Raw genomic sequence first — 23,806 nt, 5'->3', positions numbered from 1 at the left:
AAGGCCGAGATCGCGTTAATTTTCAATACGCACCCGAATTACACCTACGATTCGTTCGGCGAAGGAAAAGATAGCTGAAAGCTGGCGCGACGCGCGACGCGCGTAATGATCCTGACAATCTTGTGACGATGAGAGGGATATTTGCATCTTTTACCGTTAAATATTAAAGGGTGAAATTTAAACCAATATCTTGAGTTAAATAACATTTTGTTATTTTTAACTACCACCGTAAGTTTTGTCAAAACTTATTATTTTAACACAATATTATTTTAACTCGATTGGTTCAGTTAAATTAACATATTGAATAAGAGCGGTGACGACCTATAAGAATAATTAAAAATGACACAAATTTGAGTATAATTTGCCACTACGAATTTAATAGTATTTACGTAAAATACATAACGTCGATGAGCTATTGATATCTATAGCTAACACATTATAATTATCACATATACAATATTGACATTATTAAATTAATATGAATTCAAGAAATATCTTTTCCTAAATCACAACGTCAAAACACACCCACAGTAAGAAATATTAAAAATTGTTATTAAATTAGAAACGTATCTTCTCCACCTGAACATGAATTTATTATTTGAGGTGCGCAAGTTAAGTCTAAAACAGTTAAGACTTTAAAATTACATCGAAGCGAAATTTACTTCACAAATGTTCATAAAATTTTCACGTCTTTTTATGGAGTCGACAACCTCTGACCGAGTTCTATATTACAACAATATTTCTACTAAATTCGGATATTAGAATTCGCAAAATCGCATAGTTAGAATTTCCGGGAATATCTCCCTCTTTCGCGTACTTTATTCCTTTTTCGTTTCTTCTGCGATCGCGGTGACGAATTTCTCGAGGAAATTGAACCGAATGTTGGAGCAGCATCTTTTTCGACATATGGGAGTGAAATCTCACCGGGGCACACAGTGCTCCTGGATAATCCGTTCGCATCGATTAATCCCTCTCGTTTATTATTGATGTGACCGCGTCGCGGTCGTGACACCGCACATTTCGGGGCTTGTACAATAGCAATCTAACTGACTAACAAGCGTCTCGTTATACGAAATTCGCAACCGTTAAATACCGTCATTGAAGCGCGAATTTATTCTCGATAACAGTCTCGAATGAAATTTTAATGTGAAATCAGGCAAAATGAGATTTTAATGTAAATCAAAACAAACAAAACAGACACGGCGAACAACGATTGTACTTATATGAGAATTAAAGAAATAATAAACTACAGTCAGGCTCGTACTTGCAAAGCAAAGTGAAAGAATCATGAGACTAGCTAAATAAATCGTTATCACGTAAAATATGATTTATTATCATCTAAACAAATTTAATGTTCAGGCAATACAATATAATATAAAAAGAATTAAGTTAGGTTATAAATAATAAAAGTAACAATTACTACGAATAACGTTCAAGCTGAGCTAAGCCGTTGAAAGAAACATACAAAATAAAAATGAAAAATTATAATATGAAGAACTAAAACTAAATCGAACTACAGAAAGTCTCTCAAGGAACTAAGAAGAGTGAGATCCGCGATTGTCGTCGAAGCGGAAGTTAATCGCGAAGTCTATAGGATCCGCCCTCGAGAATCGCGCGGATAATCACTCTTCTCTCTCATCCGCCGAAATCTTCTTTTCGGAGCCGTGATCAATTTCGATCCCGACGTCGCGCGACGCGCCGTTGGCGATCGTGTCGTACGCCGTCAGTATAGGGCCGTAGAATTCTAGAAGGGGGTCATCATACGAGGCCGCCGAGCGGCGGGCCTGCCGGGAACAACCAGTATACGGGTGTCGTTCTGCGCGGACTGAACGGAAGGAGCGAGAGGCGCGCGTCGGAGGACCCACACGAGAGAGCGGCGTCGCCGTGCCGTCGTTGTAAATAAAACGAAACGCAGTCGTGACGCGGTCGTCGTTACACGTGGTGCTTAGGGGTGCTACGCAAAAGGGTTTACACACCGAGAGGATTTCGCGCAGGATTTCCGGTTCGCCGGCGTTGTCCTCGGGAACGGACACGACTTACGATCGCGAGGTGAGTTCCGGCTTGCGGTGACACTTCGCGAAGAGCAAACGAGGACGAACCGCGAACGATTCGGAGGAGCTTCTCGATTTTCAAATATGTTGTCGCGTATATAAATTTTATTGCAACATTTTTGTCGCGCGTGCACGCGAGTCTTTTAATATTTAACAATGTTTTAACGACGTTTTGTTTTTATTTTGTGACACTCCGTGTTTATCGCGTTCACTTCAAGTTGATGCTGTCTAATTCTTTCATACATTTGTGTTGTCGCGTACGCTGTTATTTATTTTTCATGCGAATTGATAAACAAATAAGCAATAATCACGTTTTCTGCTATATATAAAATTTACCGAACGGCAGGAATAAGCTATTGAAATAATAGTTTTGTAGAATTAATCGAAATGCTAGGGGAGCAATTTGTGAGAACTGACAATCTAAATTGATTAATTGTTTACCAACGGTTTTATCAAACTGCAGTTCTATTTTTGAACAAAAATTCATATTGCTGCGCCGAGCTAATCGATGGTTGGATACGTTTTGTTGACGAACGAGCCGATTTTTCACAAAAAAAAATTATTAAGCACCGGTAACTTTCTAGCAGAGATTTATTCTCAACACGCGAAAAATCCTTCTTTCTCATCATGAGACGCTCGCTGATTTATTTATGAGCGCGGAGAAATTCTTTTCTCTCCCAGAGAATACTTTCCAGGCCGCGATTAGAATGAGGCTTAAATGGATCCATATTCCCTGAAGAAGATAGTACCGTGGAAATGCCAAAGGAACTTTATCCTTTTATTTAAATGTCTCACGTTAAATCGCTCCTCCAGAACGAAGCGTTCGATGTTCAGCTTAGCCGCGCTTTCGTAAAAGTTTGCGCTACGAGTGTTCATATTTCACGGAACACGCGGGAATATAAAATTACAAGAGTTATCTGTTGTTCGAATGAACTTCTACGTTGTTTAGTATTTACCGAGATAGCGGGATTGAACGTGTATTAAAACGATTTCTGTCTTTGCACTCCCAACTCTTCCAACGCTTAAATAGAAAGTGACGCCAGTGACGGTACCGAAACTTTTTACAGCCATTATCCGTTACCAGTACATCGTAATCGAACATTATTTCCTGCATTTTTGCGGTAAAACTCTCCACCTAAAGTATATATACACATATATACGTATTTAACTTTTTAGGTAGCAACGTGCATTGCTGTCTAAAAAGTTGAGTTATTTATAATCTCTCGAAGTAAATTCCTTCATCACAGTTTCCTCATTTTTCCACACAATATTACATGGATTATATTCACTTATTTTCTTTATTATATTTTTAATTCAATTGTGCTTCAGCTAACTCGTGGAAGCTTAAGAGTATAAAAGGACATTCCTACACTCCTGAACTCTGAAAAAAAAAGGATTTACTTTTATTTTTAGGTTTTACTTTTATGTACTATAATTACTATAATTAGATGCAGTTATGCAAGGAACCAAGCGCCATTTTCGCGACTTTTAGTTCTGTATTGATTTTTGTTCTGTATAGCGGACAGGAGATTTGCTGTAAACGCATGTAGCATATGGAATTGTATCTGAGGAAAATTATATATAATTCGGTTATTGTATTTGAGATAACGTTGGCGCAGAATTTTGCTTCCAATATCTCGCGATATTTGCTCTAGCGAAAAAGTGAGGTTTTGGAGTTTATGGGTTCCGCATTGCAGAACTGCATCCAATTTATCCTATATACTTTGCTGGATGTCATAAATGCTTTTGGTAAATTCTTGCTCAAGTCGGTACTGTGCCCGAGTTAATTAATTCCCCGCGTAACCCGTTCGCGCGTATATATACTTTCTAAAGCAGCGGTGATGGAATGCGATATCCGTGTAAACGCACGTTTTCGCGTACCGGTGCCCTGCCCCCCGCGCGTGCATCTCGCGCGCGTGTGCGTTTGCATTGCACAGAAATGCACCGCTAAGAATTTTCAAATAGCATCGTCGCATAGCGGAATCTTCGCCTCGAATCGCGATGGAGTCGCCGTTTGTTACCGCGTTGTATAACATTTTCTATTTTCGCGATATCCTCGCGCGACGCGGACGTGAAAGCAGTTTCTTTTTTCTTTTTTTTTTCCTTCACGCGTGCCCGTTCGACCGTCGTTCCCGAGGAACTTTCGACCGAGTAAAACACAGGTACACTGAAACTTATGAACATTTAATATGTTTTGTAACTACATTAAATTTCATCGCACCATACCCGAACGTGTCGTAACACGTTTCGCGACCACATTGGGCAAAGTGAAAGGTTTTATTTCAACAATTCAATTCTACACATTGCAGAAAAAAATATATTCTTGATTTAAAAATATCTTTAGTTTTAACGTGTGGAAAGATCTTGAAATAAAATTATATTGCGTTAAACAAAAAAAACTTGCTTATCAACCAAGAAAAGAAATTGAAATAAAAAGTTGAAATTCTTATAAAAAGATTATAGATTGTTTTACATGTATATGAGTATATAAGTTTTGATTTGACAATTCTTTTCTTTCTGTATAGCGGTCTGCGATTTTATTCCAGTTCCATTCCAGTTCCATTAATTTTATCGAAAATCCCACGCAATCTTTGTGAATTCGCATTTTTCGTTTCTTAACAATCTATTCGTCTGTAGGACTGCTCAAAGAAAATAACAAGATATGACATTTCGATCGACGAGATGAAGTATCGAAATTTCGACGAAGGAGAATTTTTCAATGCCTCTCTGTGCTCCTCTGTGGCAATCTGCAGTACTTTGTAGTCGCCTGGCTGATAACACCCGTCGCGTTACTTTCAAAAGCACACAAAGAATTTCCAATAGTGTTGCGCGAGGAAAATAGCGACGCGCTCGTAACTTCCGACATGAGAGGACAGTCTATACCCTTTATACCGCTCTCCTCTTTTTTGTCTTTTATTCACAAGCCGGCAACGAATATAGAAAATTTTAAATATGATTTGTTGCCTACGGCCAGCTTTGACAGTGACTAAATAGGAATCGAAATTGAAAGTGCCTTTTTCTATTTCACTCCACAGCTTCGCTTTATTTCTCGAAGCAAGACTTCATGTAATATTAAAGAGAAGAGATATATGTGTGTACGTAATATTTTACGATAAATCGATACGAGCGAAATGTTATTTTAATTTCTTCCATCTAAACGTCATATCGGAGTTCAATATGTTTGTATGTTTTCGTCTCGAAATTGATATTTTTCTGCAAAAAGAGCCAAACAAATTTCTTAGTAGGTACTTCGATGACTAAAATTTAATAACTTTTTAAATTTTCTGACGTGTTATTTTTGCAGACTTTAAAAGATTTTGTTGACTTCAGACACACTGTATCTAGTATGAAAAGTCCAATGCAAAAATCTGGTCCTGTGCATGCGTACAGAATTTGAAACAGCAGGGAGATCGTCGATTTTTCAAACTGCTGGCAGTGATGCGATGTTACGGAACATCGTGATGTTTTTGGGGGGAGGAAAAAAAGGACTCTGGGCGAATGAGAATTTCCGTAGCATTTTGTCCCGCGGGAGAAAGAATCCGTAGGTGGAAATCCATGGATCGTCGGTTTCGGAGCAACGCCGACCGAGGCCAGTAGCCGGTAGTGATTTTTATCTCGTGGTGGAAAACGTTTTCTTTTTCTCGCATCAACTCGCGCGCTCGTCCTGATTTCGTATGCACTTTGGTTTTCCGTCATGGGGATTACGTGACGATAAAACAAGTTAGTTCACACGCTTTGCGAAAAAAGTATGTCGCATTCGAATGTTACATCATAGAACTTGGGAATCGCAATTATTACTTCGATCAAAATATATGAGATTGAAATAAAGATCAGTTTTGTTTTCAGGTACTAAGCAATTTTATATATTTGTGTATTATTTATTCACATGTTCTATTAATTCAAACGTAACACGCATTCTACAGCTGATAAAAAAACTAATCACCGCGTGACAATATTATAATTTCTTTTTCCTTTTCTTCCTTTGCATTTTTTTTAAAGACGCGATGCCCCCTTTACGATTTCCTATTTTCTTATTATTCTTGCAATAATGTTAACTTGGAATTTATTTTTGCTTTCGGTTCTAGTTTGATTACAATAGAATAATATACTTCCATTCAAAATTCCTTATATCATATTCAGTAGCAGGAGTAGCAGAACCGTGAATCGAACCGGAGTCTCTGATAACGGTTGACTGCTCCATTATTATTGATAGCCCATAAGCTATCCGGCATTCCAAATATCTCGAAATATGCAAGATATACCAGATATACATTCGAAATATAACTTTAACTGTTTTAAATAATCAAAATCAAAATTAAATGTACGTATATATTGCATTATTTATATGCATATATTGCAGGTATATATTGCATTATTTTTCTGCTTTTTAAAAAATCTCTCTTCTGTACTTTTTTAAAGATTTTTTTGTCTATATCCTTTTCATTAATTCTTTTTTATTTCGGATCAACGCCTGTATAGTACTTCAAATCCGGTTCTGGCAGTCGAACATCCGTTAGAATTTTCATTACAGTTTAGCTTTGTGAAGAGATGACACACTTCCGTGCGGTTCCATCCGAATAAAAATTTGCAACGGCGCGGTGCAAAAAACAACCCGTCCATCGAACCGTTCTATCGCGCGTTTACTCTTCCGGCCGTTTGCATTCAGGAAACGCGATCTGGAACGCACATCATCCAAAGGTATCCGTATATCAGTAACCTGCTGTGGGAAATTGAATGTTATATCAGCGTGCTAATCAGATCGGAACGACCGGCGGGTTGCGCGGCCTACAACGTTTCTTGCTCACGTCGATTTATATAGATGCATCTGCCTTTACAAGATAGCCTAAAATTAGTGGTTATTAATTTCAATCACAATTTTTTTCGGCCCAATTTGAATACGATTTGTTCTCATCAAGAATATCGAGGAAAGTAAATAATTTAATGCGTTTTTCAGCTTTTAATCGTATATCTGTACATATTTTATAACTAAGCTTTGAATTAAAATTCTGTTATTGTTATAACGAAGTTTTAAATTTTCGAACTCTGTTAAAGTAATATCCGTTTGAGAAACGTGATTTCAGCATTAATGTTTCTTTCTGAAGCTTGGCTTACAAATCTCTCTTTAGTTGTCAGTTATTCAAGAGTTATAGACAGTTATAGACGTTTTGACGTTTTCCTTGAGGAAAAATCAATTCCAAATCGGACAAAGAATTTCTAAGAGGCACATTTTGTGTAACATTCCCAACCATAATTATTCCGTCCAAACAGGATGTGACTCATATCGATTAGAGCTTCATGTGAGCAGGGGAATCAATTACAATTTTATCGATTCAGCAGGTAACAGGATGGAGCGAATTTTGCTTTATAACATGTTCTCTTTAGCAGCTAATCCATCATTATTGGCATAAATAATTTTTTTTTTAATTTAAGTAGGTTCTTTTAATAGAAATTTATGTCTTATCCTGATTATCTAGAAAAGGAGAATAGAAATCTAAACGAATAAAGAATGATAAATAAATATATAAAATATATTATAAAGAGTAATCTAATTTTACACCAAATTGTATAAAATAATATTCATAATAGAAAATTTATCTTTACATTACAATATTTAGCCTCAACCCGCTAACGATAATTATATTTTACGCAAGTACATTGTTTAATGCGTTGAAAAATCGTGTTTACGATGCCATATAAAATACAAGAATTTCTTGTGACAAAAAGTGACGACGCGAGTTTAACACTCGCATAACACAAAGTTGGTAATGCGTTACGATGAAACGAATTTTATATAGGATACGAAACGCGCGTTAATAAGAAAGTTATAGACTGCCATTTTGGCTGCTGCAAGATCCAACGCATGCGGTTCTCCGATACGAATACCTTACTGTACGATTAAAAAAGATGAATCATGCACGCGATCCCAAAGCGCGCTGTCGGCGAGTCCCCTCCTTATTAAGTATGCGATGCACGTTCTTCCACATATTTATTTCGCCCAAGATTTGGCGTGCCTCCACCGGATCCTGAAAATTACCGACGAGAGGCCCGTCTCCGACTTTGTGGTATGCGCCATAAATATTCGAACTTTAGGGGAACGCAGAAAGGAAAAGCAAAAAGTATCGTTCAAATACCCTCGGTATTTGCACGCCAATTAAATATTTTATCTAAATGTTATCATAAACTTGGTTGCGAAGTGCTTTTGTGAGCAAGTTTTATTTCCAGGAGTGCTGCTTAGAATTTTGTAACCTAAGTCGCAAGGTTTTAGAGGCCACAGGCCTCGTGTCTTATTCCCATTTGTAGACGTGAATATTGCAAAAGCTTACGAGACACGTTTCGGATGAACCCAACCAACGAATGTATATTTTCGGAGATATAGAGTTTAATATGAAGAAAAGAAAGACAGTGTAAATATGAAAATTTGTGTTATTCAACTTGAGGTAGGCTTCCTTTAAAGCGTATAGTAGTTGATAAATCATATTCATATTTATTAAAAATAAATAGGAAATAATATAAAAAAATATATAACGTAATTCTGAAGAAATACCTATATATATTCAGAAACGCAAAGGAGAATAATAACGATAAAGAGAAAAGCATATATATATTGAATATGATAAAATTAACAAATTGTTTAATAACGCGCCTAAATATAACGCGACAATAATTTGGATAAAGTAGCATTTATTGCGAATATACAATAATTTCTATGAATTGCGTAATATATATATACGACCACTCTTTAGAATCTAAGGAAAGCACTGATGTCATTAAACAAAGGAAGCTCGAGATAACTTTCGCGCGTAACTGTTTCTGTGCCACTATGCAGCAGCCATTAGCCAAGTGCACTTTGCGTTTGAGTGCGCAATTTCCAGTGTGAAACGTCAAAACCATTATTATTCGAGTAAAATCGCAGCTATAATGAAGATATTAATCGAAGATGTAACAAATCGTTGAAAAACTAGACGCTTCAAAAATTAAAGCCTTTTCTTAAGTTTTGTGTATTAATGTAAGATGTAGAATTAAACTCTCATATTTTCCCGTATTTTAATTTGTAAATGTACAAATACCATATTCAATAGTTGTTAATGTCGGTACCGATTCGATCAAATTGACGCTGAATTAGAATGCATCAAATGAATTGCGCAGAATCTGTTTCAATTTTTAATTCAACTGTCTTTTGAATTTTGCATATTTAAGGAAGATTCATCCGGCACTCTTTAATAAGTCCCTCCGGGGTTCCGGTACATCTCAATAATGAAACATTCACGTTTAATAACAATGCCGTCTTGCGAGTGACAGTTATTCGTTAACTCTGTCGTCTCTAAAACCGCATCGTGGCGTTTATTACATGGCCGTGCCACTTATTGTTCCCGAAGAACGTGAAGGGATACGACGCGCGACGTCCTGTTCCTTTTCTTTTCGGTCGGTCGGTCGGCGCGGCCCACTCCTTGATTCCGGTATATATACGCCCGACAACGTGACTTCGACTTCTTTTCTCATTCACGCGATCGCGACGGCGAGATTCTTTCCCTGGAAGAGATGCCGATCTTCCACCTGCCTTCGATCTCTCATACTTCCTTTTTCTCCTCTCCTCTTTTTCTCACGAAAGTGTACCGACGATGACGCATTCGGGAATCCATACGACCGACGCACCGCGACAATAGAAAGTTTGAAGGCTAAGATCCGGAAGGAAGACTCCGATGACGACGAGTGACCCACATCCGGTGAATCAACCGTGAGAGAGTAGACGCACGCAGCCGCTTATATGAACCGTTGAAGAAAATATCACGATCGAGTAGAAACTCGGTATTGGAGATGAGAGTCGAATCACTCGATAACTGATGCCGATATATAAAGCGTGGAGGACGGTCTCTTTAGAGCGTAATGAAGCCCGTGCTCGTTCATTATACATAGCCCTTTGGTTCAATCGCTTGATTCAACAATGACTATTCCATTCGATGTATTACATTCCATGCGGATGATATTTTGGATTTATTGTATCATATTCTATGCATAATATTGTTATATTATATCATATTGTGGGGTTTACTCGAATACGCACAAGTACAGCAAAATGATTTTATGTTGCGGAGAGACTAACGATTAGCTACCTGACTATGGACCGACTTCTTCTACTTACTCTTTTGTTGTCAGAAAGTACAACAGCTCTGATGAAAGATGCAATACGAGAGCGATCTAATGCGCTTTTTCAAAGAGCTCGCTAAAACTAATTTTAAGATTGAGGAAGTTAATCTTTATTTTTTCTATTAACTTTTAAAAAAAATGCCGAGCTACTGTTGCATTTAACTTTGTAATTATTTTAGAATTGTCGTATTTTCTGAACACAAAGTATGTTTACTTCAATCGAGTCCACCTTTCGGTCCCATTTACCCGTCGTCTCTATTTTTACTGTCACGAATAATTAACGAGCCATGCCTTAAATAAAGCGCGAATAAACTTTCTCGCGCGAGTTCGTTCTCTTATTCAGGCCGATTCGGACGAATATGAACGACATATTTTCATAAAAGATAGAGGTAACATCTTTCATTTTTAACCAGGATATATCCCTCTACATAGCTGCTGGAGGAAAAAGTATTGAAATGGGGCTACATCGAATAGAAATAAAGCTCGGGGTCGTAGCTCCTCCTTATCGATTCACGTCGTAAAATGAAAGTTGAAGAATCCCAAGAACGTCGTTTCGGAACGGAGAAGCCTCCCGCGTTCGTCAATCACGTATATGTCGCAATAGATACGCGGAAATCACCGTCTCCGCGCGTCGACGGTCAACAGACTAATGACTAATCTGGTATAATCTCGGCGCGATTGCTCCATGTAATCGCTATCATGCACCAAGAAGTGGCATGGCATTACGGCCATATCCCACTAACGTTGCATTATTCATGTTCCCTGGCTACACCCTAAATTCGAGGACTTCCCAGAGGATGTAACCGCCGCAACGCGCCGGTAATTTCACCGTCGAGCAGCCTTGCCAGCTATCGCCATATAAATCACGAAGTACGGTGCATTAAAGACGTACGGTCCCGTGAGGGGAGAGATAGGCTTCTTTGCATTATAGAGCTTAGAATCGGAAATATCGCTTAAAATATTTACCGCGATTCACATGTATTATTTTTATTTTTATCAGTATTGATTATGCGAAGCGTCTCTATTCCATTCTTCATCGAGATTTTATTTTTTTGCATTAAATCATATTTTCTAAAATAATTAATTGTTGGCCTAAACATCATTAGTTTATGCAAACTAATGTTAACGATGTAACAATGACACATTATTAATGACAATAATGTGTTTTCATTTCTACAGTAACAGCAGCGATATTACGACCAATATATCGTAATCAGTCAATACATTGACATTAGAATTTGTAATTGCATTAATGGTAGACAAGAGACGGTCGTTATGATTCTCTCTTACTTTTATTTTTAATTACGAACCGCCTGTGTGAGGAACATCTCGGGACGGTCACAACGGGCGCGACCGGATAATCGCCGCGATGAAAAGAAACGATATACTTACGTCGCCAAGCCGGGCTTGTAATAACGATGCGCAAAAGGAAGAGTAGTAAAAAGAAAACGAAAGAAAACGGTCCGACAATTCGTAGATCTTAAAGTCGACTTCGGCTCATGAATAACGTAGGAGAGAGCGCATTAGAATATCCCCCGCGGCATAACGAATAAGGAGACATAACTTCCATTGTTATTCCGCCGGCTTTAAAGGGGAGGGCCCTGACTGGGTGACTACGAAAAAGACGAGAGAGAGAACTCTCTACCATAACGGGGGGATAACGATATTTCCGCGGGGATGTCGTACCTGAAAGAGAAAAGTCAACGAACCTCGCCGTTGATTTATAAAGAATGCATCGCGTTGAAACGAAGGCCGTTTCCACTCCCATTTCGAGTGAAGGTAAACGATTGTGCGACGAGTACGGGGCACCCCCATAGCAATTAGCATTTCCATCCGATTATCGCGACGGCTGAGGGTCGTATTTTAATCAAGACCGCGATTGTGTGACTGTTCCAGATAATAGCGGACGGCTCCAAAAATTACTTGATGCGCTGAGGATGCGCCGTGATTTCTGCAACGGTGGGCTTGCCTGCGCCGTTGTGTGGGTGTCATCGACTTGTCTGCTGCTCGTCCTCTCGCTATCGACATCGACTGCCGCCGGTACGTCCTCGTTTTCTATTTTCTTTTCTGATCTTTCATTATTTACTCCTCGTTAATTTGTCTCGTGTCTCGGTGTCTGTGCTCTGAAACCCAAAGCGTACTATTATTAAAAAAAAAAAAGAGATAAAACAATGTCTTTCGAAAATACATTTTTATTTGTACATTTTAGTTTGCACGACACCAAGTGTCACTTCAATTAATTTCTTTTTTAATTTAATTCTTCACAGTTTTTATAGCTGTTTCTATTTTTGTTTAATTTAGCGAATCAATCAGTTTTTACAGCAATATTTCCAGGACTGAAAATCGAAAAAGAAAAACGAGCGCTTCTCTTTTTCCCTTCTTTTTTCAGATTTTACCAAGTTAATAATATTCTACATATATCTTAAAAGGATTATTGATTAATAGCCATCTATCTGTTGGCGGTAACAATTAAATATTGAAAATTTGCAAACGAGTTTAATTTTCCACGTCATAACAAGATACGCGGCGATTTTGCTGTCACGAATTGAGATATAGAGATCATTTTCGCGCGTAGCCTCGGAATCTAAACTGGACAGAATTAAATTGGTTGCAATCCTCGATAATCATTAAACCCATTACGAGTTTCATGTCATACGCACAGTCAGTCGAGTGATCGCATGCGTGAATCACACGCGTTTTCCGGTCATCAATGTACATGACGTAGACGATCGGCAATGCGATGTATCCATACACGATAATAATGTGATATTGCGCTGTTTAGAAACTTCCCGATTGCGATTTCGTATTCCGGTAATCGATTCCCATTCCAATGTGTTACAGCAGGATGCAATCGTCCCAATAAATATCGAGAGCGATCCGATTTGCATGCCAATAACAAATTGGAATTTCTCCTACATCGTTAAAACACATCCCTTCGTTTTTTTTTCTCGAGTCTCTCCCTCCTTTCACTCTTTCTTTTCTTTCTCTCTTTTAAAGGAGATTTGTATCGAAGATACATGCGTGACATGTTCACTCGGCAATGTGTTACATATTAAATCTATTTGTGAGCTTATTGGGAAATAGAATAAAAAACAACGAACTTTTTGGGGTCTACATATACATATAAAATATATAATTTACAATTATATAATTATACAATAGAATTTTATTCTGGTATAGTGTATTCTATCACGAATATCATGACTTGTTTGAATAGAGATATGAGAGATATGAGAGACGAGGAAATCGGCGAGCGATGGATCGGCAATTTGGGTAATTGGACGCGCGGCGAAAGCCATCCGAATTTCACCTGGGTTTTTACAAAACTTTGTTTCAACGGACGGACGCGAGAATGCACGTTCAAAAATGCGCACGCCACAAACGGACGATTGATAGGCAACGCCATGCCGTACGTGCATCGTACTCGGGGACTTTCGCTGGAGGACACCTAAACGGAATATCGGGTGGATTTTCTTTTCGCGTATGCCCGTCCGAGCCGGGCACTTTCTTCATTTGTCACAGGAACGTGCATCACCGTTCTCTGCGTATTAATATGTGTCATGTAACGGAACGCGCACGGCGAACTGCCATGCGCGTCATGCATAAATTTGCACCGGGAACTTAATTCTTCAAATTGAAAAGATTTATTCGTACATTTTTTAAAATTCTTATTGCTTATCAATACCGTGTGTATTTTTAGTTGGAGACTCCAATTCAAATTAAAAGCAATTGTAATAACTGATCGATTGTCATTTGAGTCTCGCGCTTTTAGAAATTTTATCGGTTTTTTACTTACCTTGGTGGAAAAATATCTCAGATTTTTTTTCCGTCAACACATCTTTGTAGAAATCTGAATAAATATGAGAAAATCAATCCACTCATTTATCAGAAATTTTCATACGTACAGATACTGAAATATTCCGAAAATTCTTATCCAATTATTACTGATGTATCTGAGAAATTTGCCTTTTTTTTCAGAATTTTGCATAAATCTACTATAAGAAAACTTAGAAAATTTCTGAGAAAATATAAGAATTTTTTTTTTACCAGGGTATATCGGTTTCTGTACATTCGTTTCCGTATTTTTTTTTGTAATGATAAACATTTCGTTCGTTCATCCCATATTTTTTCTCTTCTTGAATGCCCGAAGGCATTTGCTATTACGGTGCCGCCTTGAAACGCTCTCATAGCATGTTAGGTAAGTATAGTAAGTGTGGCAGTAGGATGCCGAGGAACCGTTAGCCGTCGGCTTCAGCTATTTTTATTATTATTATCATCGTTGTGCTACACTTTAGTCCGAGCGTGCTCAAAAACCCCGCCTCTCGGCTTCTCATCTGAGAAAGCACCTTATTTCTCGGTGAATTGTTAAAGCTCCCCTTAATGTAACTCATTAATACAACTTAAATCTGGGCTCACAGCGTGTGCTTGGTACACGCTTTGTGTCGCTCTGTTTTCAACCGAAAATTATCTTTAACATTCATTTTCCCGGGGAAAGAATTAAATAATTTTGATTTTCTCTAAACAAAGTCTCTATGAATCTTGATTGCTCGCGAAATGTTACTTTTTGAACCATGATATCCCTGGATATTAATTTTAAAACTTCTTTTTATACACCGCAAAAAAGAACACAAAGCTATACTGAATCCTTTTCGGATTTCAACTAAATCACACATTGTACTGCGATAGCATGAGAAAATTGGAAATTATAAAGAAAGAAAGAAAAATTCAATTTTTTTAATAAAACATCATCACATGATCAAATGCGTTAGAAATCTTTGCTACCCTCGTTATTCATGAGTCATTCGAAGACATCAGCGCGAAAGTGAAATAAATCTACAATTACCAACATAATACCAATAATTAAAAATCATTAATCCATTACTATTAAATCTAACTAAATTTTAGTTAGATTTAATGACTAAATAATAACTAATATTAAAAAAAGATTCATTTTGAACGGAAAATCATGTTCAAAATGGATTTTATAAATTGTACAATTGTTCTAATTTTTTCGTGCTAAACTATCTAAAAACTGAGAGACTTCTATCCGGATTTGCGAATCGCGTAATTTGCAGAGCCGTTGCTGAGAGCCGCCGGTCGATGTCCAGCCCTCGTCGAACAGAACGTGTGTCCATCGAGGGCACCGGCCTGTAAGAATGACTACCAATGCCAAGGCACACCGGAGGAACGCTGCTGTCAGACCGCGTGCGGCTTCCGCTGCGTCGCGGGCGAGCTAACCGGATGCGAACAGCTGGCTTTGGCGGCTGTGAGGAGGTCGCGGGCCCTCGGCGCCCGGGGCCCCTCGCAGTTCGTGCCACAATGCAGCAACGTGACCGGCGAGTTCGAGAGGATACAATGCGAGCCGCAAGGCCGCAGCTGTTGGTGCGTCGACGAGATCGGCGCCGAGATACCCGGCACCAGGGCGCCCAGCAAGGATGTCATCGACTGCGACAAGCCCCGGAACTGCCCGGCTCACAGCTGTCGGATGCTCTGCCCCTTGGGATTCGAAGTATATCCGAGATATAAATTTGCTTTATATTTGATATATTCAACGTAAATTAAAAATTATCAGTATTGAAAAAAGTCAGGAAAAAATAACTTCCTTTTTATGCCAAAGTTCATCTTTGTTATTTCTCTTATCACCTACATTTCGAAAATAAGTTCTTAAATATTTTTCTCGTATTTTTCGAAACAATTGATCCATTTCGCACAAATCACTGTGTAATTCCAATTTTTGGTGTTTAATTTTAAAAGACAAAAAGGAGAATTTATGTAAAATTAAAAATTTTAAACTAGATAGAGATACTTCACGTAAAATAATCTTGATTTACGATGCTTTTCGCACAGAAAGGCTTTTCAAAAATGTCTGTTATTAAAAGACCCAACGTTCTCCATAGATCAATGAGATCACCGGCTGTCCCAAATGCGAGTGCAGGGATCCCTGTCGCGGCGTTACCTGTCCGGGTGCCGGACAGACGTGCGAGCTAATCGCCGTGAGTTGTTTTCGGGAGCCGTGTCCCCCGGTACCCAGCTGTCGGAAGACCAGATCCTTATCGACAATCTGTCCGGCAGGCGAGCCCTTGCAGATCACCGATTCGCCACGGCCGTTTCTCTGCGGCGACACTCCAGGTAAACCAACTTGTCCGCCGATGTACAGCTGCCTGGTGGAGCCCAAACAGGAATACGGGGTCTGCTGTCCGTCCAGCGTGAAGCTACAACGACCCGGCACGTGCCCCGCAGAAGAGTCGACGACGGGCTCGTGCGGGCCCACTTGCCGCTACGACCTCGAGTGCCCCGGGCCCCAAAAGTGCTGCAGCAACAAGAATTGCGGCGGTAACGTGTGCACGATACCCCGAGACCTCAGCGCGTGCCATCGTGACCGCATGCTTGCCGAGATACTCAGCGTCTCCGAGCGCCAGGGTCGTGGCTACATTCCGCAGTGTATGGAAGGTGAGGAATAAACTATCAAGTATCCGCATCAATCAGACGACTCGTCGCGGCCATTTCTTTGCGATGAAAACGTCGAGCTTCTACACTGTTAAATTCGTAGCGTCAAATTATACTTAGTTTGAATCATTTTTTATCATTCCTATAGATCATCACTGCTCCTATTCAATATGTCGTTGATTTAACTAAACTAATGAAGTTAAAATAATACTGTTTTGTGTTAAAATAATAAATTTCGACACACATCGGAATATGGTAGTTATTACATATATGGTAGTTAAAAATAACAATGTTATTTAACTCAAGATATTCCTGGGAAAAAAATTTCTTATATTTTAGACTTATAAAAAATTCTGAAAAAATATGTCATGTTTCTTAGATGCTTTCAGTAATAATTGAATGAGGATTTTCGGAATATTTCAGTATCTGTATGAAAATTTCTGATAAATTGTGTGGATTTTCTCATATTTATTCAGATCTCTACAACGAGGTGTTGATGGGAGAGAAAAATCTGAAATATTTCATTATTATTTTGTGTTTTTCTAAAGAATGTTTTAATTTGTATAAAAATCTGAGAAAATCTTAAAATTCTGAGTCTTGAAATTTTCATAAAAATTCCGATTAATAATATGAAAAATTCTGAAACATTTTTCCACCAGGGATTAATTTAAATTTCATACTTTAATATTTAATAGTGTAAAGTGCAAAATAATTGTGCAGATGGAGGTTACGAGACGAGGCAGTGCTCGAGAAACGGCCTCGTCTGCTGGTGCGTGGACGATGAGGGTAGAAAGATATCCGGCTCCATGGGTCCCGCCGAGAAGATTGATTGTAGATCGATAAGCAAGGCGCGTTCGCTCCCGACATCTTGCACGTCTCAGCAGTGCGCTCAGGTTTGCCAGTACGGCTTCAAAACGGACGCTTCCGGTTGTCCGACATGCGAATGCGATGATCCGTGCGAGGGGTAAGCATCGCCACTCAACAGTAATTAATACTTTATTTGCGAGCCAAAAATAATAATTTTATTTATTATCTTTTATTTGTTTTACTAATTAAAAAAATTATTTTTAAAGTGATTATAAATTATTAAAATTACAAGAATTATATAATAGATTTAAAAAAACCGTGTTGATATATTGAGATTAATGATAAGGGATTAATCGGATATGTATCTTAAACTATTATTTTTATAGATTTCCATGTCCTGAGGGACAAGAATGTGTCCTGAAGCGGGAGAATAACTGTCCCGATTTTCTCTGTCTGACAAAACCGGAATGCAAACCTAAAAAGACCTATAAGAGCCCCTGCATCCTCGGGACACCGCTGATCGATCAAGACGGAAACGCCGCGACATGTTCCGCTAACGAAACTTGCCCCGACGGCTACAAGTGCACAATGGTACTGGAAGCCGGTCGATCGGTGTGCTGTATGGAAACGACAAGCCCCGCAAAGGCACCTACAAGTAATTTCGCCATAATAAACAATAATGATAAAGTTATTTTAATTATTATCATAAATGATATCTATTCATCAATAACGATAAACGTAGAATTATATTAGATATACGTAGATAAAAGTTTAAAAATTAAAATTATAAAAATCAAACTTTACTTCTTGAGATTTTTACAAGACAATTTCTTTTTGCGAAAATATTTAGTGTGCGAGTATCTTCGGGATTTTAACGATCGCATGGAAGGTACGAGGGAGGGAATGTCCTTGGCAATCCTGGCGCCTCAGTGCGAACAGGACGGCGGCTACAAGTCTCTGCAGTGTCACAACGGTACGAGCTGCAAATGTGTGAATCACCGCGGGGTGATCTTGAAGACCGGACTGGACCCGGCCGCCTCGGCTGACTGCGAAGCCATCAAGGAACTCACGCGGATCTGCAAACGTCTGTACTGCAATCTGATTTGCCCGTACGGCTACGAGGTAGACGAAGCCGGTTGCGAGCAGTGTCGTTGTCACGAGCCATGCCGCGATGTCACCTGCGATCCTCACGAGACCTGCACGATGATCGATGTAAACTGCGGTCCGAACGAGTATTGTCCAGCAGTACCAGCGTGTCTCACGACCAAGCCGGGTCAGTGTCCGTATCTCGTGCCGAGTTCATCAAGCTGCGAGCTGCAGTGCAGCAACGATCAGGAGTGCCCGTCCGGCGACAAATGTTGCTCGACCGGCTGCGGCACGCAATGCGTGGCGCCGGTCATGGCCACGGCCTGTCAGCATGCTCGCGCGGTCGCCGAGCACGCCGCCAGGGAATCAGGCGAACCCGCGAGGAGGATCTACATACCCAGGTGCGATGCCGATGGCGCGTTCGAGCCGGTGCAATGTCACAACGGTATGTGCTGGTGCGTGGACGAGGAAGGCAAGGAAGCGGCGGGTACTCGGGTCCTCGAAGGGGTCGTGCCGCGCTGCAACACGCCCTTGAGATGCCCGGAAATCGACTGCAAGCTCGACTGTCCGGATGGCTTCGAGCTGAACGCAGACACCGGCTGTCCGACGTGCTCGTGCCGCGACCCGTGTCGCAGCGTGACGTGCCGCGGCGAGAACGAGGCGTGTCGCATGGTGGAGGTCGCGTGTAGCGCGCCGCCCTGTCCTCCGGTACCGGTCTGCCTGCCGAAGAAGGACAATCCCTGTCCGAACAGCTCGCCGTTGCTCGATCAAAACGGCTCGATCGCAATCTGCGGCCCGCACGGCCGTCACTGCCCGTCGACGCACAAGTGCGAGCTGTCGCCGCTGGACGAGTACGCGGTGTGCTGCCCGAAGCCGCGCGAGGTCTGCTTCGAGCCGCCCCGAAGAGTGCCCTGCAATCCGAGCGCGGGCTTCAACGAGACCGAGAGATGGTTCTTCGATCCGGAGCGCAACGAGTGCCGGCGTAAGCACGAGTGCACCCTCGGCCACAACGACTTCTCCAGCCGGCTGGTGTGCGACACCGTGTGCCCCGTGCTGTCGCAGTGCGAGAGGCTGCGCGAGAAAAACCTGAAGCGGTCGCAGCGGCTCAAGCAGCCCACGTTCCTGCCCAAGTGCAATCCCGACAGCGGCACGTGGGAACCGGTGCAATGTCTGGAGCACGTCGGCGTCTGCTGGTGCGTGAATCGTAAAGGCCAACCGATCAAGGGCTCGCTCACCCGGACCGCCGAGCCCAAGTGCAACTTTCGGCAAGCGAGACGAGGCGGCAGAAGACCGGAGTCGCAGGAGATAGATCGTGAGATTCAAGCGATCATGGAGGACGCTCTGCTGAACTTGGAAACGGACGAACGGCAAGTGGGAAAGATCCTCGGGACCAGGTGCCAGGCGATGAAGGACAAAGGTCACGTGCCGGCGATATGCGACCCGCAGGGTAGATTCGAGCCCACACAATGCGCCGGCGACACGTGCTGGTGTGTAGACGAAGCCGGCAATCAACTGATTGGATCTGAGCCATTTTTGAAGGGAACGAGCATTTGCCGTAAGTGAAAGGTTTCTTCAAATATAAAACCTAATTGCAATAACTCGACAAATGTGTGATTGAGACTGCAATTAAATATTATATGCACATGCAGAAAAAAAGAAGAAATCAAAACTTATATACTCGAATATACGCAACAATCTATAATCTTCTTATAAGAATCTCAACTTTTTATTTTAACTTTTTTTTTTTGTTAAACTGTATAAAACTTTAACTATGTAAATGACTTTATTCAAGCAAGTTTTCTTTAAGTTATCTTTTAACGCAGTATAATCATAAAATTGTTGCGTAATATATGTATAAGTGATTTGACACTTCTTTTTTTCTATGCACACGAGCGTGTTTTTGTGTTATTAAATTAAAATTTTCAATTATAAATTTTAATAAAACAATTTTCAAACAATGTTATATTACAGTACAGCACACGCAACATAATTATAATATCTGTTACATTAATATATTAAAGTGCCGACTCCAGTCGAGGCTGTCGACGTGACGTTACGCTTCCCCGGTCGGTTCCTCGCCAGCGACGAGACGCGATTCGTCCGAGAGGCCGAGAATTTTCTGCGCGAGCTCGGTGCGAGACTCCGGAAAGACGTGCGAGTGGAAATCAATCAGGATTCGGCGATCTTGAGCTTCGAGATCGTTGGCGCGAACAAGGTGGACGTGGCGTTCCATCTGGAAGAACTCACGCGAATCCAAAAGTTATCCATGCTGGGCTCGTCCGCGGACGCGACGACTTCGCGTTTCACGCATCGCTCCACACCCGTGGCAACACAGAGCCGGATGGTCGCGTTGGAACAACGTGAGATCCTCACGCAAATGGAAACGCCGTTTTATCAAACGGCCACAATCGTCCTCGCCGCGAGTAGCGCCTTCGTCATTAGCAGCCTCGTCATTCTCCTGATGCTGTACCGCAAGAAAGTAGGGATCCATAAAATCTATATATAAGATAATATGATATTAAACCTGTATTTATAGGTATTCTATATCTAGCAATAGCTATGTGATTATCTGCTAAATTTTATTTTATTACTAAATCTAATTTTTGTTTTATTATATTTGTAGTGTCAAGTTATACTCAATTTGAGTTATTTTTAACCGTTCCTATAGGTTCGCCATTAAGGCCATTGAGGCTCCTATTCAATATGTCGTTAATTTAATTAAAACAATGTTGATTTAACTAAAATAGAGTTAAAATAATACTGTTTTATGTTAAAATCATAAATTTCGGCACACATGATAGTTAAAAATAACAAAATGCTATTTACTCAAGATATCGGTATAAATTTCATCTTTTAATATTTAACAGTGTACTTGCTACATTTTTAACGTTCGTTAGAATCATTTACAATGCCGACTATCGATCGTTGAACTATCTAAATAAATCTGTTGTAGATGAAGCTAAAGGATCCCGCGAAGACGTTTTCCATGGACCAACACTTTCTTGCTTATAGCCAACAGCCGGTTTACGTGATATCAAGAGCAGAGCAGAATGAAAAAGAAAAGGAGACAGCGGCGCAGCAGATGCTGGAGAACATTCATACGTCGGACACCATCGTCGGAGCATAAAACGATTCAACGCTTTTTACATAGGTAATTCCCACCTTGTACGACAGTGATTCTTAAATTTCTTTTTCCAGGAGTACTCAAAGTAGCGATTTATGGAGAGTATAATATATGGGTATAAAGGGACGCGTCGGATCCTTCGAAGTACGTGTCTTTGCCATTTCCAAGGATAATAAACTCTCTTGCACGGCAATTCTTCAATTCTTGCGCCTTTCTTTATTTCTAAATTCTTTTTATCTTTACGGTACGGATAATATAATCGGTAAGGGAATAATTTCTCGTAAAAGGATATGTCAAAAATGTAGAAAAAGGTTTCTCAACATATGATGAGTCTTCGTTTTCGAAAAATGTTTGTTTAAAAAAAAATTGAATAATTAGGAATATAATTATGCTTTCGCAACATTGAATGTTTTTAAACATCTTATGTCAAGTAGCCGAATTTGTTCTCAACTGTCAGTCTCGCGACAGCGGCTATTAATAAACAGAGGCTCAAGAATTAGAAGTGCAACTGGAAACGCGAATTAATGTCGTACACGGTATAGTATACATTGTAGTCAGAACAATGTCATGTATATCTCACTGTCAGTCTCGCATTAATTTATTGTCTACACGAGATTCATCGTTACGGACCATAGACTTGACGATCAAACAAATGCGATACTTTTGGATCCGGTGTTTATTAATCAACTTTATAGATTATACATAAGACCGTAAATTCTATATAAACAGCTATTAAGACATATCTGATATTCATCATTCTGGTACTGTAAATGTATGAATCGTTTGTGAATTTACTTAAGCGATTCTGATACAGGGTCGAAAGATATAATCCACGCTTCTCTAAAGTAGGATGTAAGATAGTGATTCTTTTGCTAAATCGGAAACGTTTACTCGCGAATGACGAGTTTATCGATGGACATTAGTTTGATCGTCGAGGAACTAGGTATGGGAATTGATTTTATTATTTTCATTGGTATTTGTCTTCATTACCTCTTTGATGTGGGAGTCATTAACGCAAGGTTGCCCCTCGAGGTCTGAAAATCTCGAGGTGCAGAATGTCATTACGTTAATACGTCGCACGATTGTAAATAGATTATTATATTTATAGATTTATACTGTGTTCGATTATTTATATAGATGAATAAAGATCGGAATTCTCCTGTTTTCCAATACAAGATTGTTCCCATAAATTCCATTCCTCCCCTACCATATTAAGATAAGTCAAATTGAAAAACAGTCAAAAAATTTTTTTAGAAACATGATTTCTCTCAAATTTTTCAGTCTTCTATTCTTTCGTGCAGTAAATATTTATTTATTAATAAATACAAAATAAAAACTTCATTGTCCGCAATTAAATTTTCAATAAAATAAATAAATAGATAATGATCATATGCAACTGTATTATATTGTAACCATGTCGATAGCTTGATATTAGCTGTTTATCGATGAATGTTTCCAATCGTGAACCTGGATGTAATAATTAATATACATAATAATATATATTGTAACATATATATAATATAATATATTAAATATAATAATAAATCTATTATCTATATATTATATATATACATATCTATTAATAATATTTGATCTGAACTTGTTGAAATTTTGAAGGAATTAATTCAAATTTCCTGCGATAATTAAAAAAAGCAGTACATATCTTATTTCTTGTACATCAGAAATATAGAAAAAAGATATTTAAAAATCAATTATTTTGCCTCAAAACTTTTGTTACATTCAAGCCCCAAAGAAAAAAATTAAAAGTAGATGAGCGAAGGAAGGGAATAATGCAGATGAAAATCAATGCAAGTGTGTTATAACATCTTCTATCAGACGTACGCTTGTCGATCGTAAATAAGAAAATTTTTTAAGTAAAAGTAATGCTTTTTAATTAACGCTTTAGTGACTTTAATCATCTAATTATTCTATTGATCTAATTAATCTATTGAATTTTTGTTACACACACGGACACAAAACGAAAACAGTATACCAGCTACATCGGAAAGTATAGATTAAGTCTACTTTTTTATTTCATGAAAAGGTAATTTTCCTTTTAATTATATCAGTTAATCAATAACAATATAATACTTATTTCCCAATTAATTAATTTGCAGCTAAGGTCATTGACAAAGTTTTTAGCTGT

The 23,806-nt window shown here is 39.3% G+C and overlaps 1 protein-coding gene across 1 annotated transcript; it reads left to right on the top strand.

Annotated features, from left to right (window-relative positions):
• Positions 1–1,730: 1,730 nt before the first annotated feature.
• On the top strand, positions 1,731–23,205 carry LOC139813716 (thyroglobulin). Its single transcript, XM_071779386.1, has 9 exons — positions 1,731–2,049; positions 12,093–12,236; positions 15,272–15,705; positions 16,094–16,646; positions 17,364–17,607; positions 17,837–18,105; positions 18,301–20,091; positions 20,558–21,015; positions 21,490–23,205. Exons 2-9 carry the CDS (start codon positions 12,134–12,136, stop codon positions 21,661–21,663), a joined length of 4,026 nt encoding a protein of 1,341 aa, XP_071635487.1. The 5' UTR covers positions 1,731–2,049; positions 12,093–12,133; the 3' UTR covers positions 21,664–23,205.
• The last annotated feature ends 601 nt before the right edge of the window (positions 23,206–23,806 follow it).

Source organism: Temnothorax longispinosus, chromosome 5 (assembly GCF_030848805.1).
Source record: "Temnothorax longispinosus isolate EJ_2023e chromosome 5, Tlon_JGU_v1, whole genome shotgun sequence".
In the NCBI taxonomy this organism is placed as follows: Eukaryota; Metazoa; Arthropoda; class Insecta; order Hymenoptera; family Formicidae; genus Temnothorax; species Temnothorax longispinosus.
The sequence above is the reverse complement of the archived record's forward strand: the minus strand, read 5'-3'. Positions and strand labels throughout refer to the sequence as shown.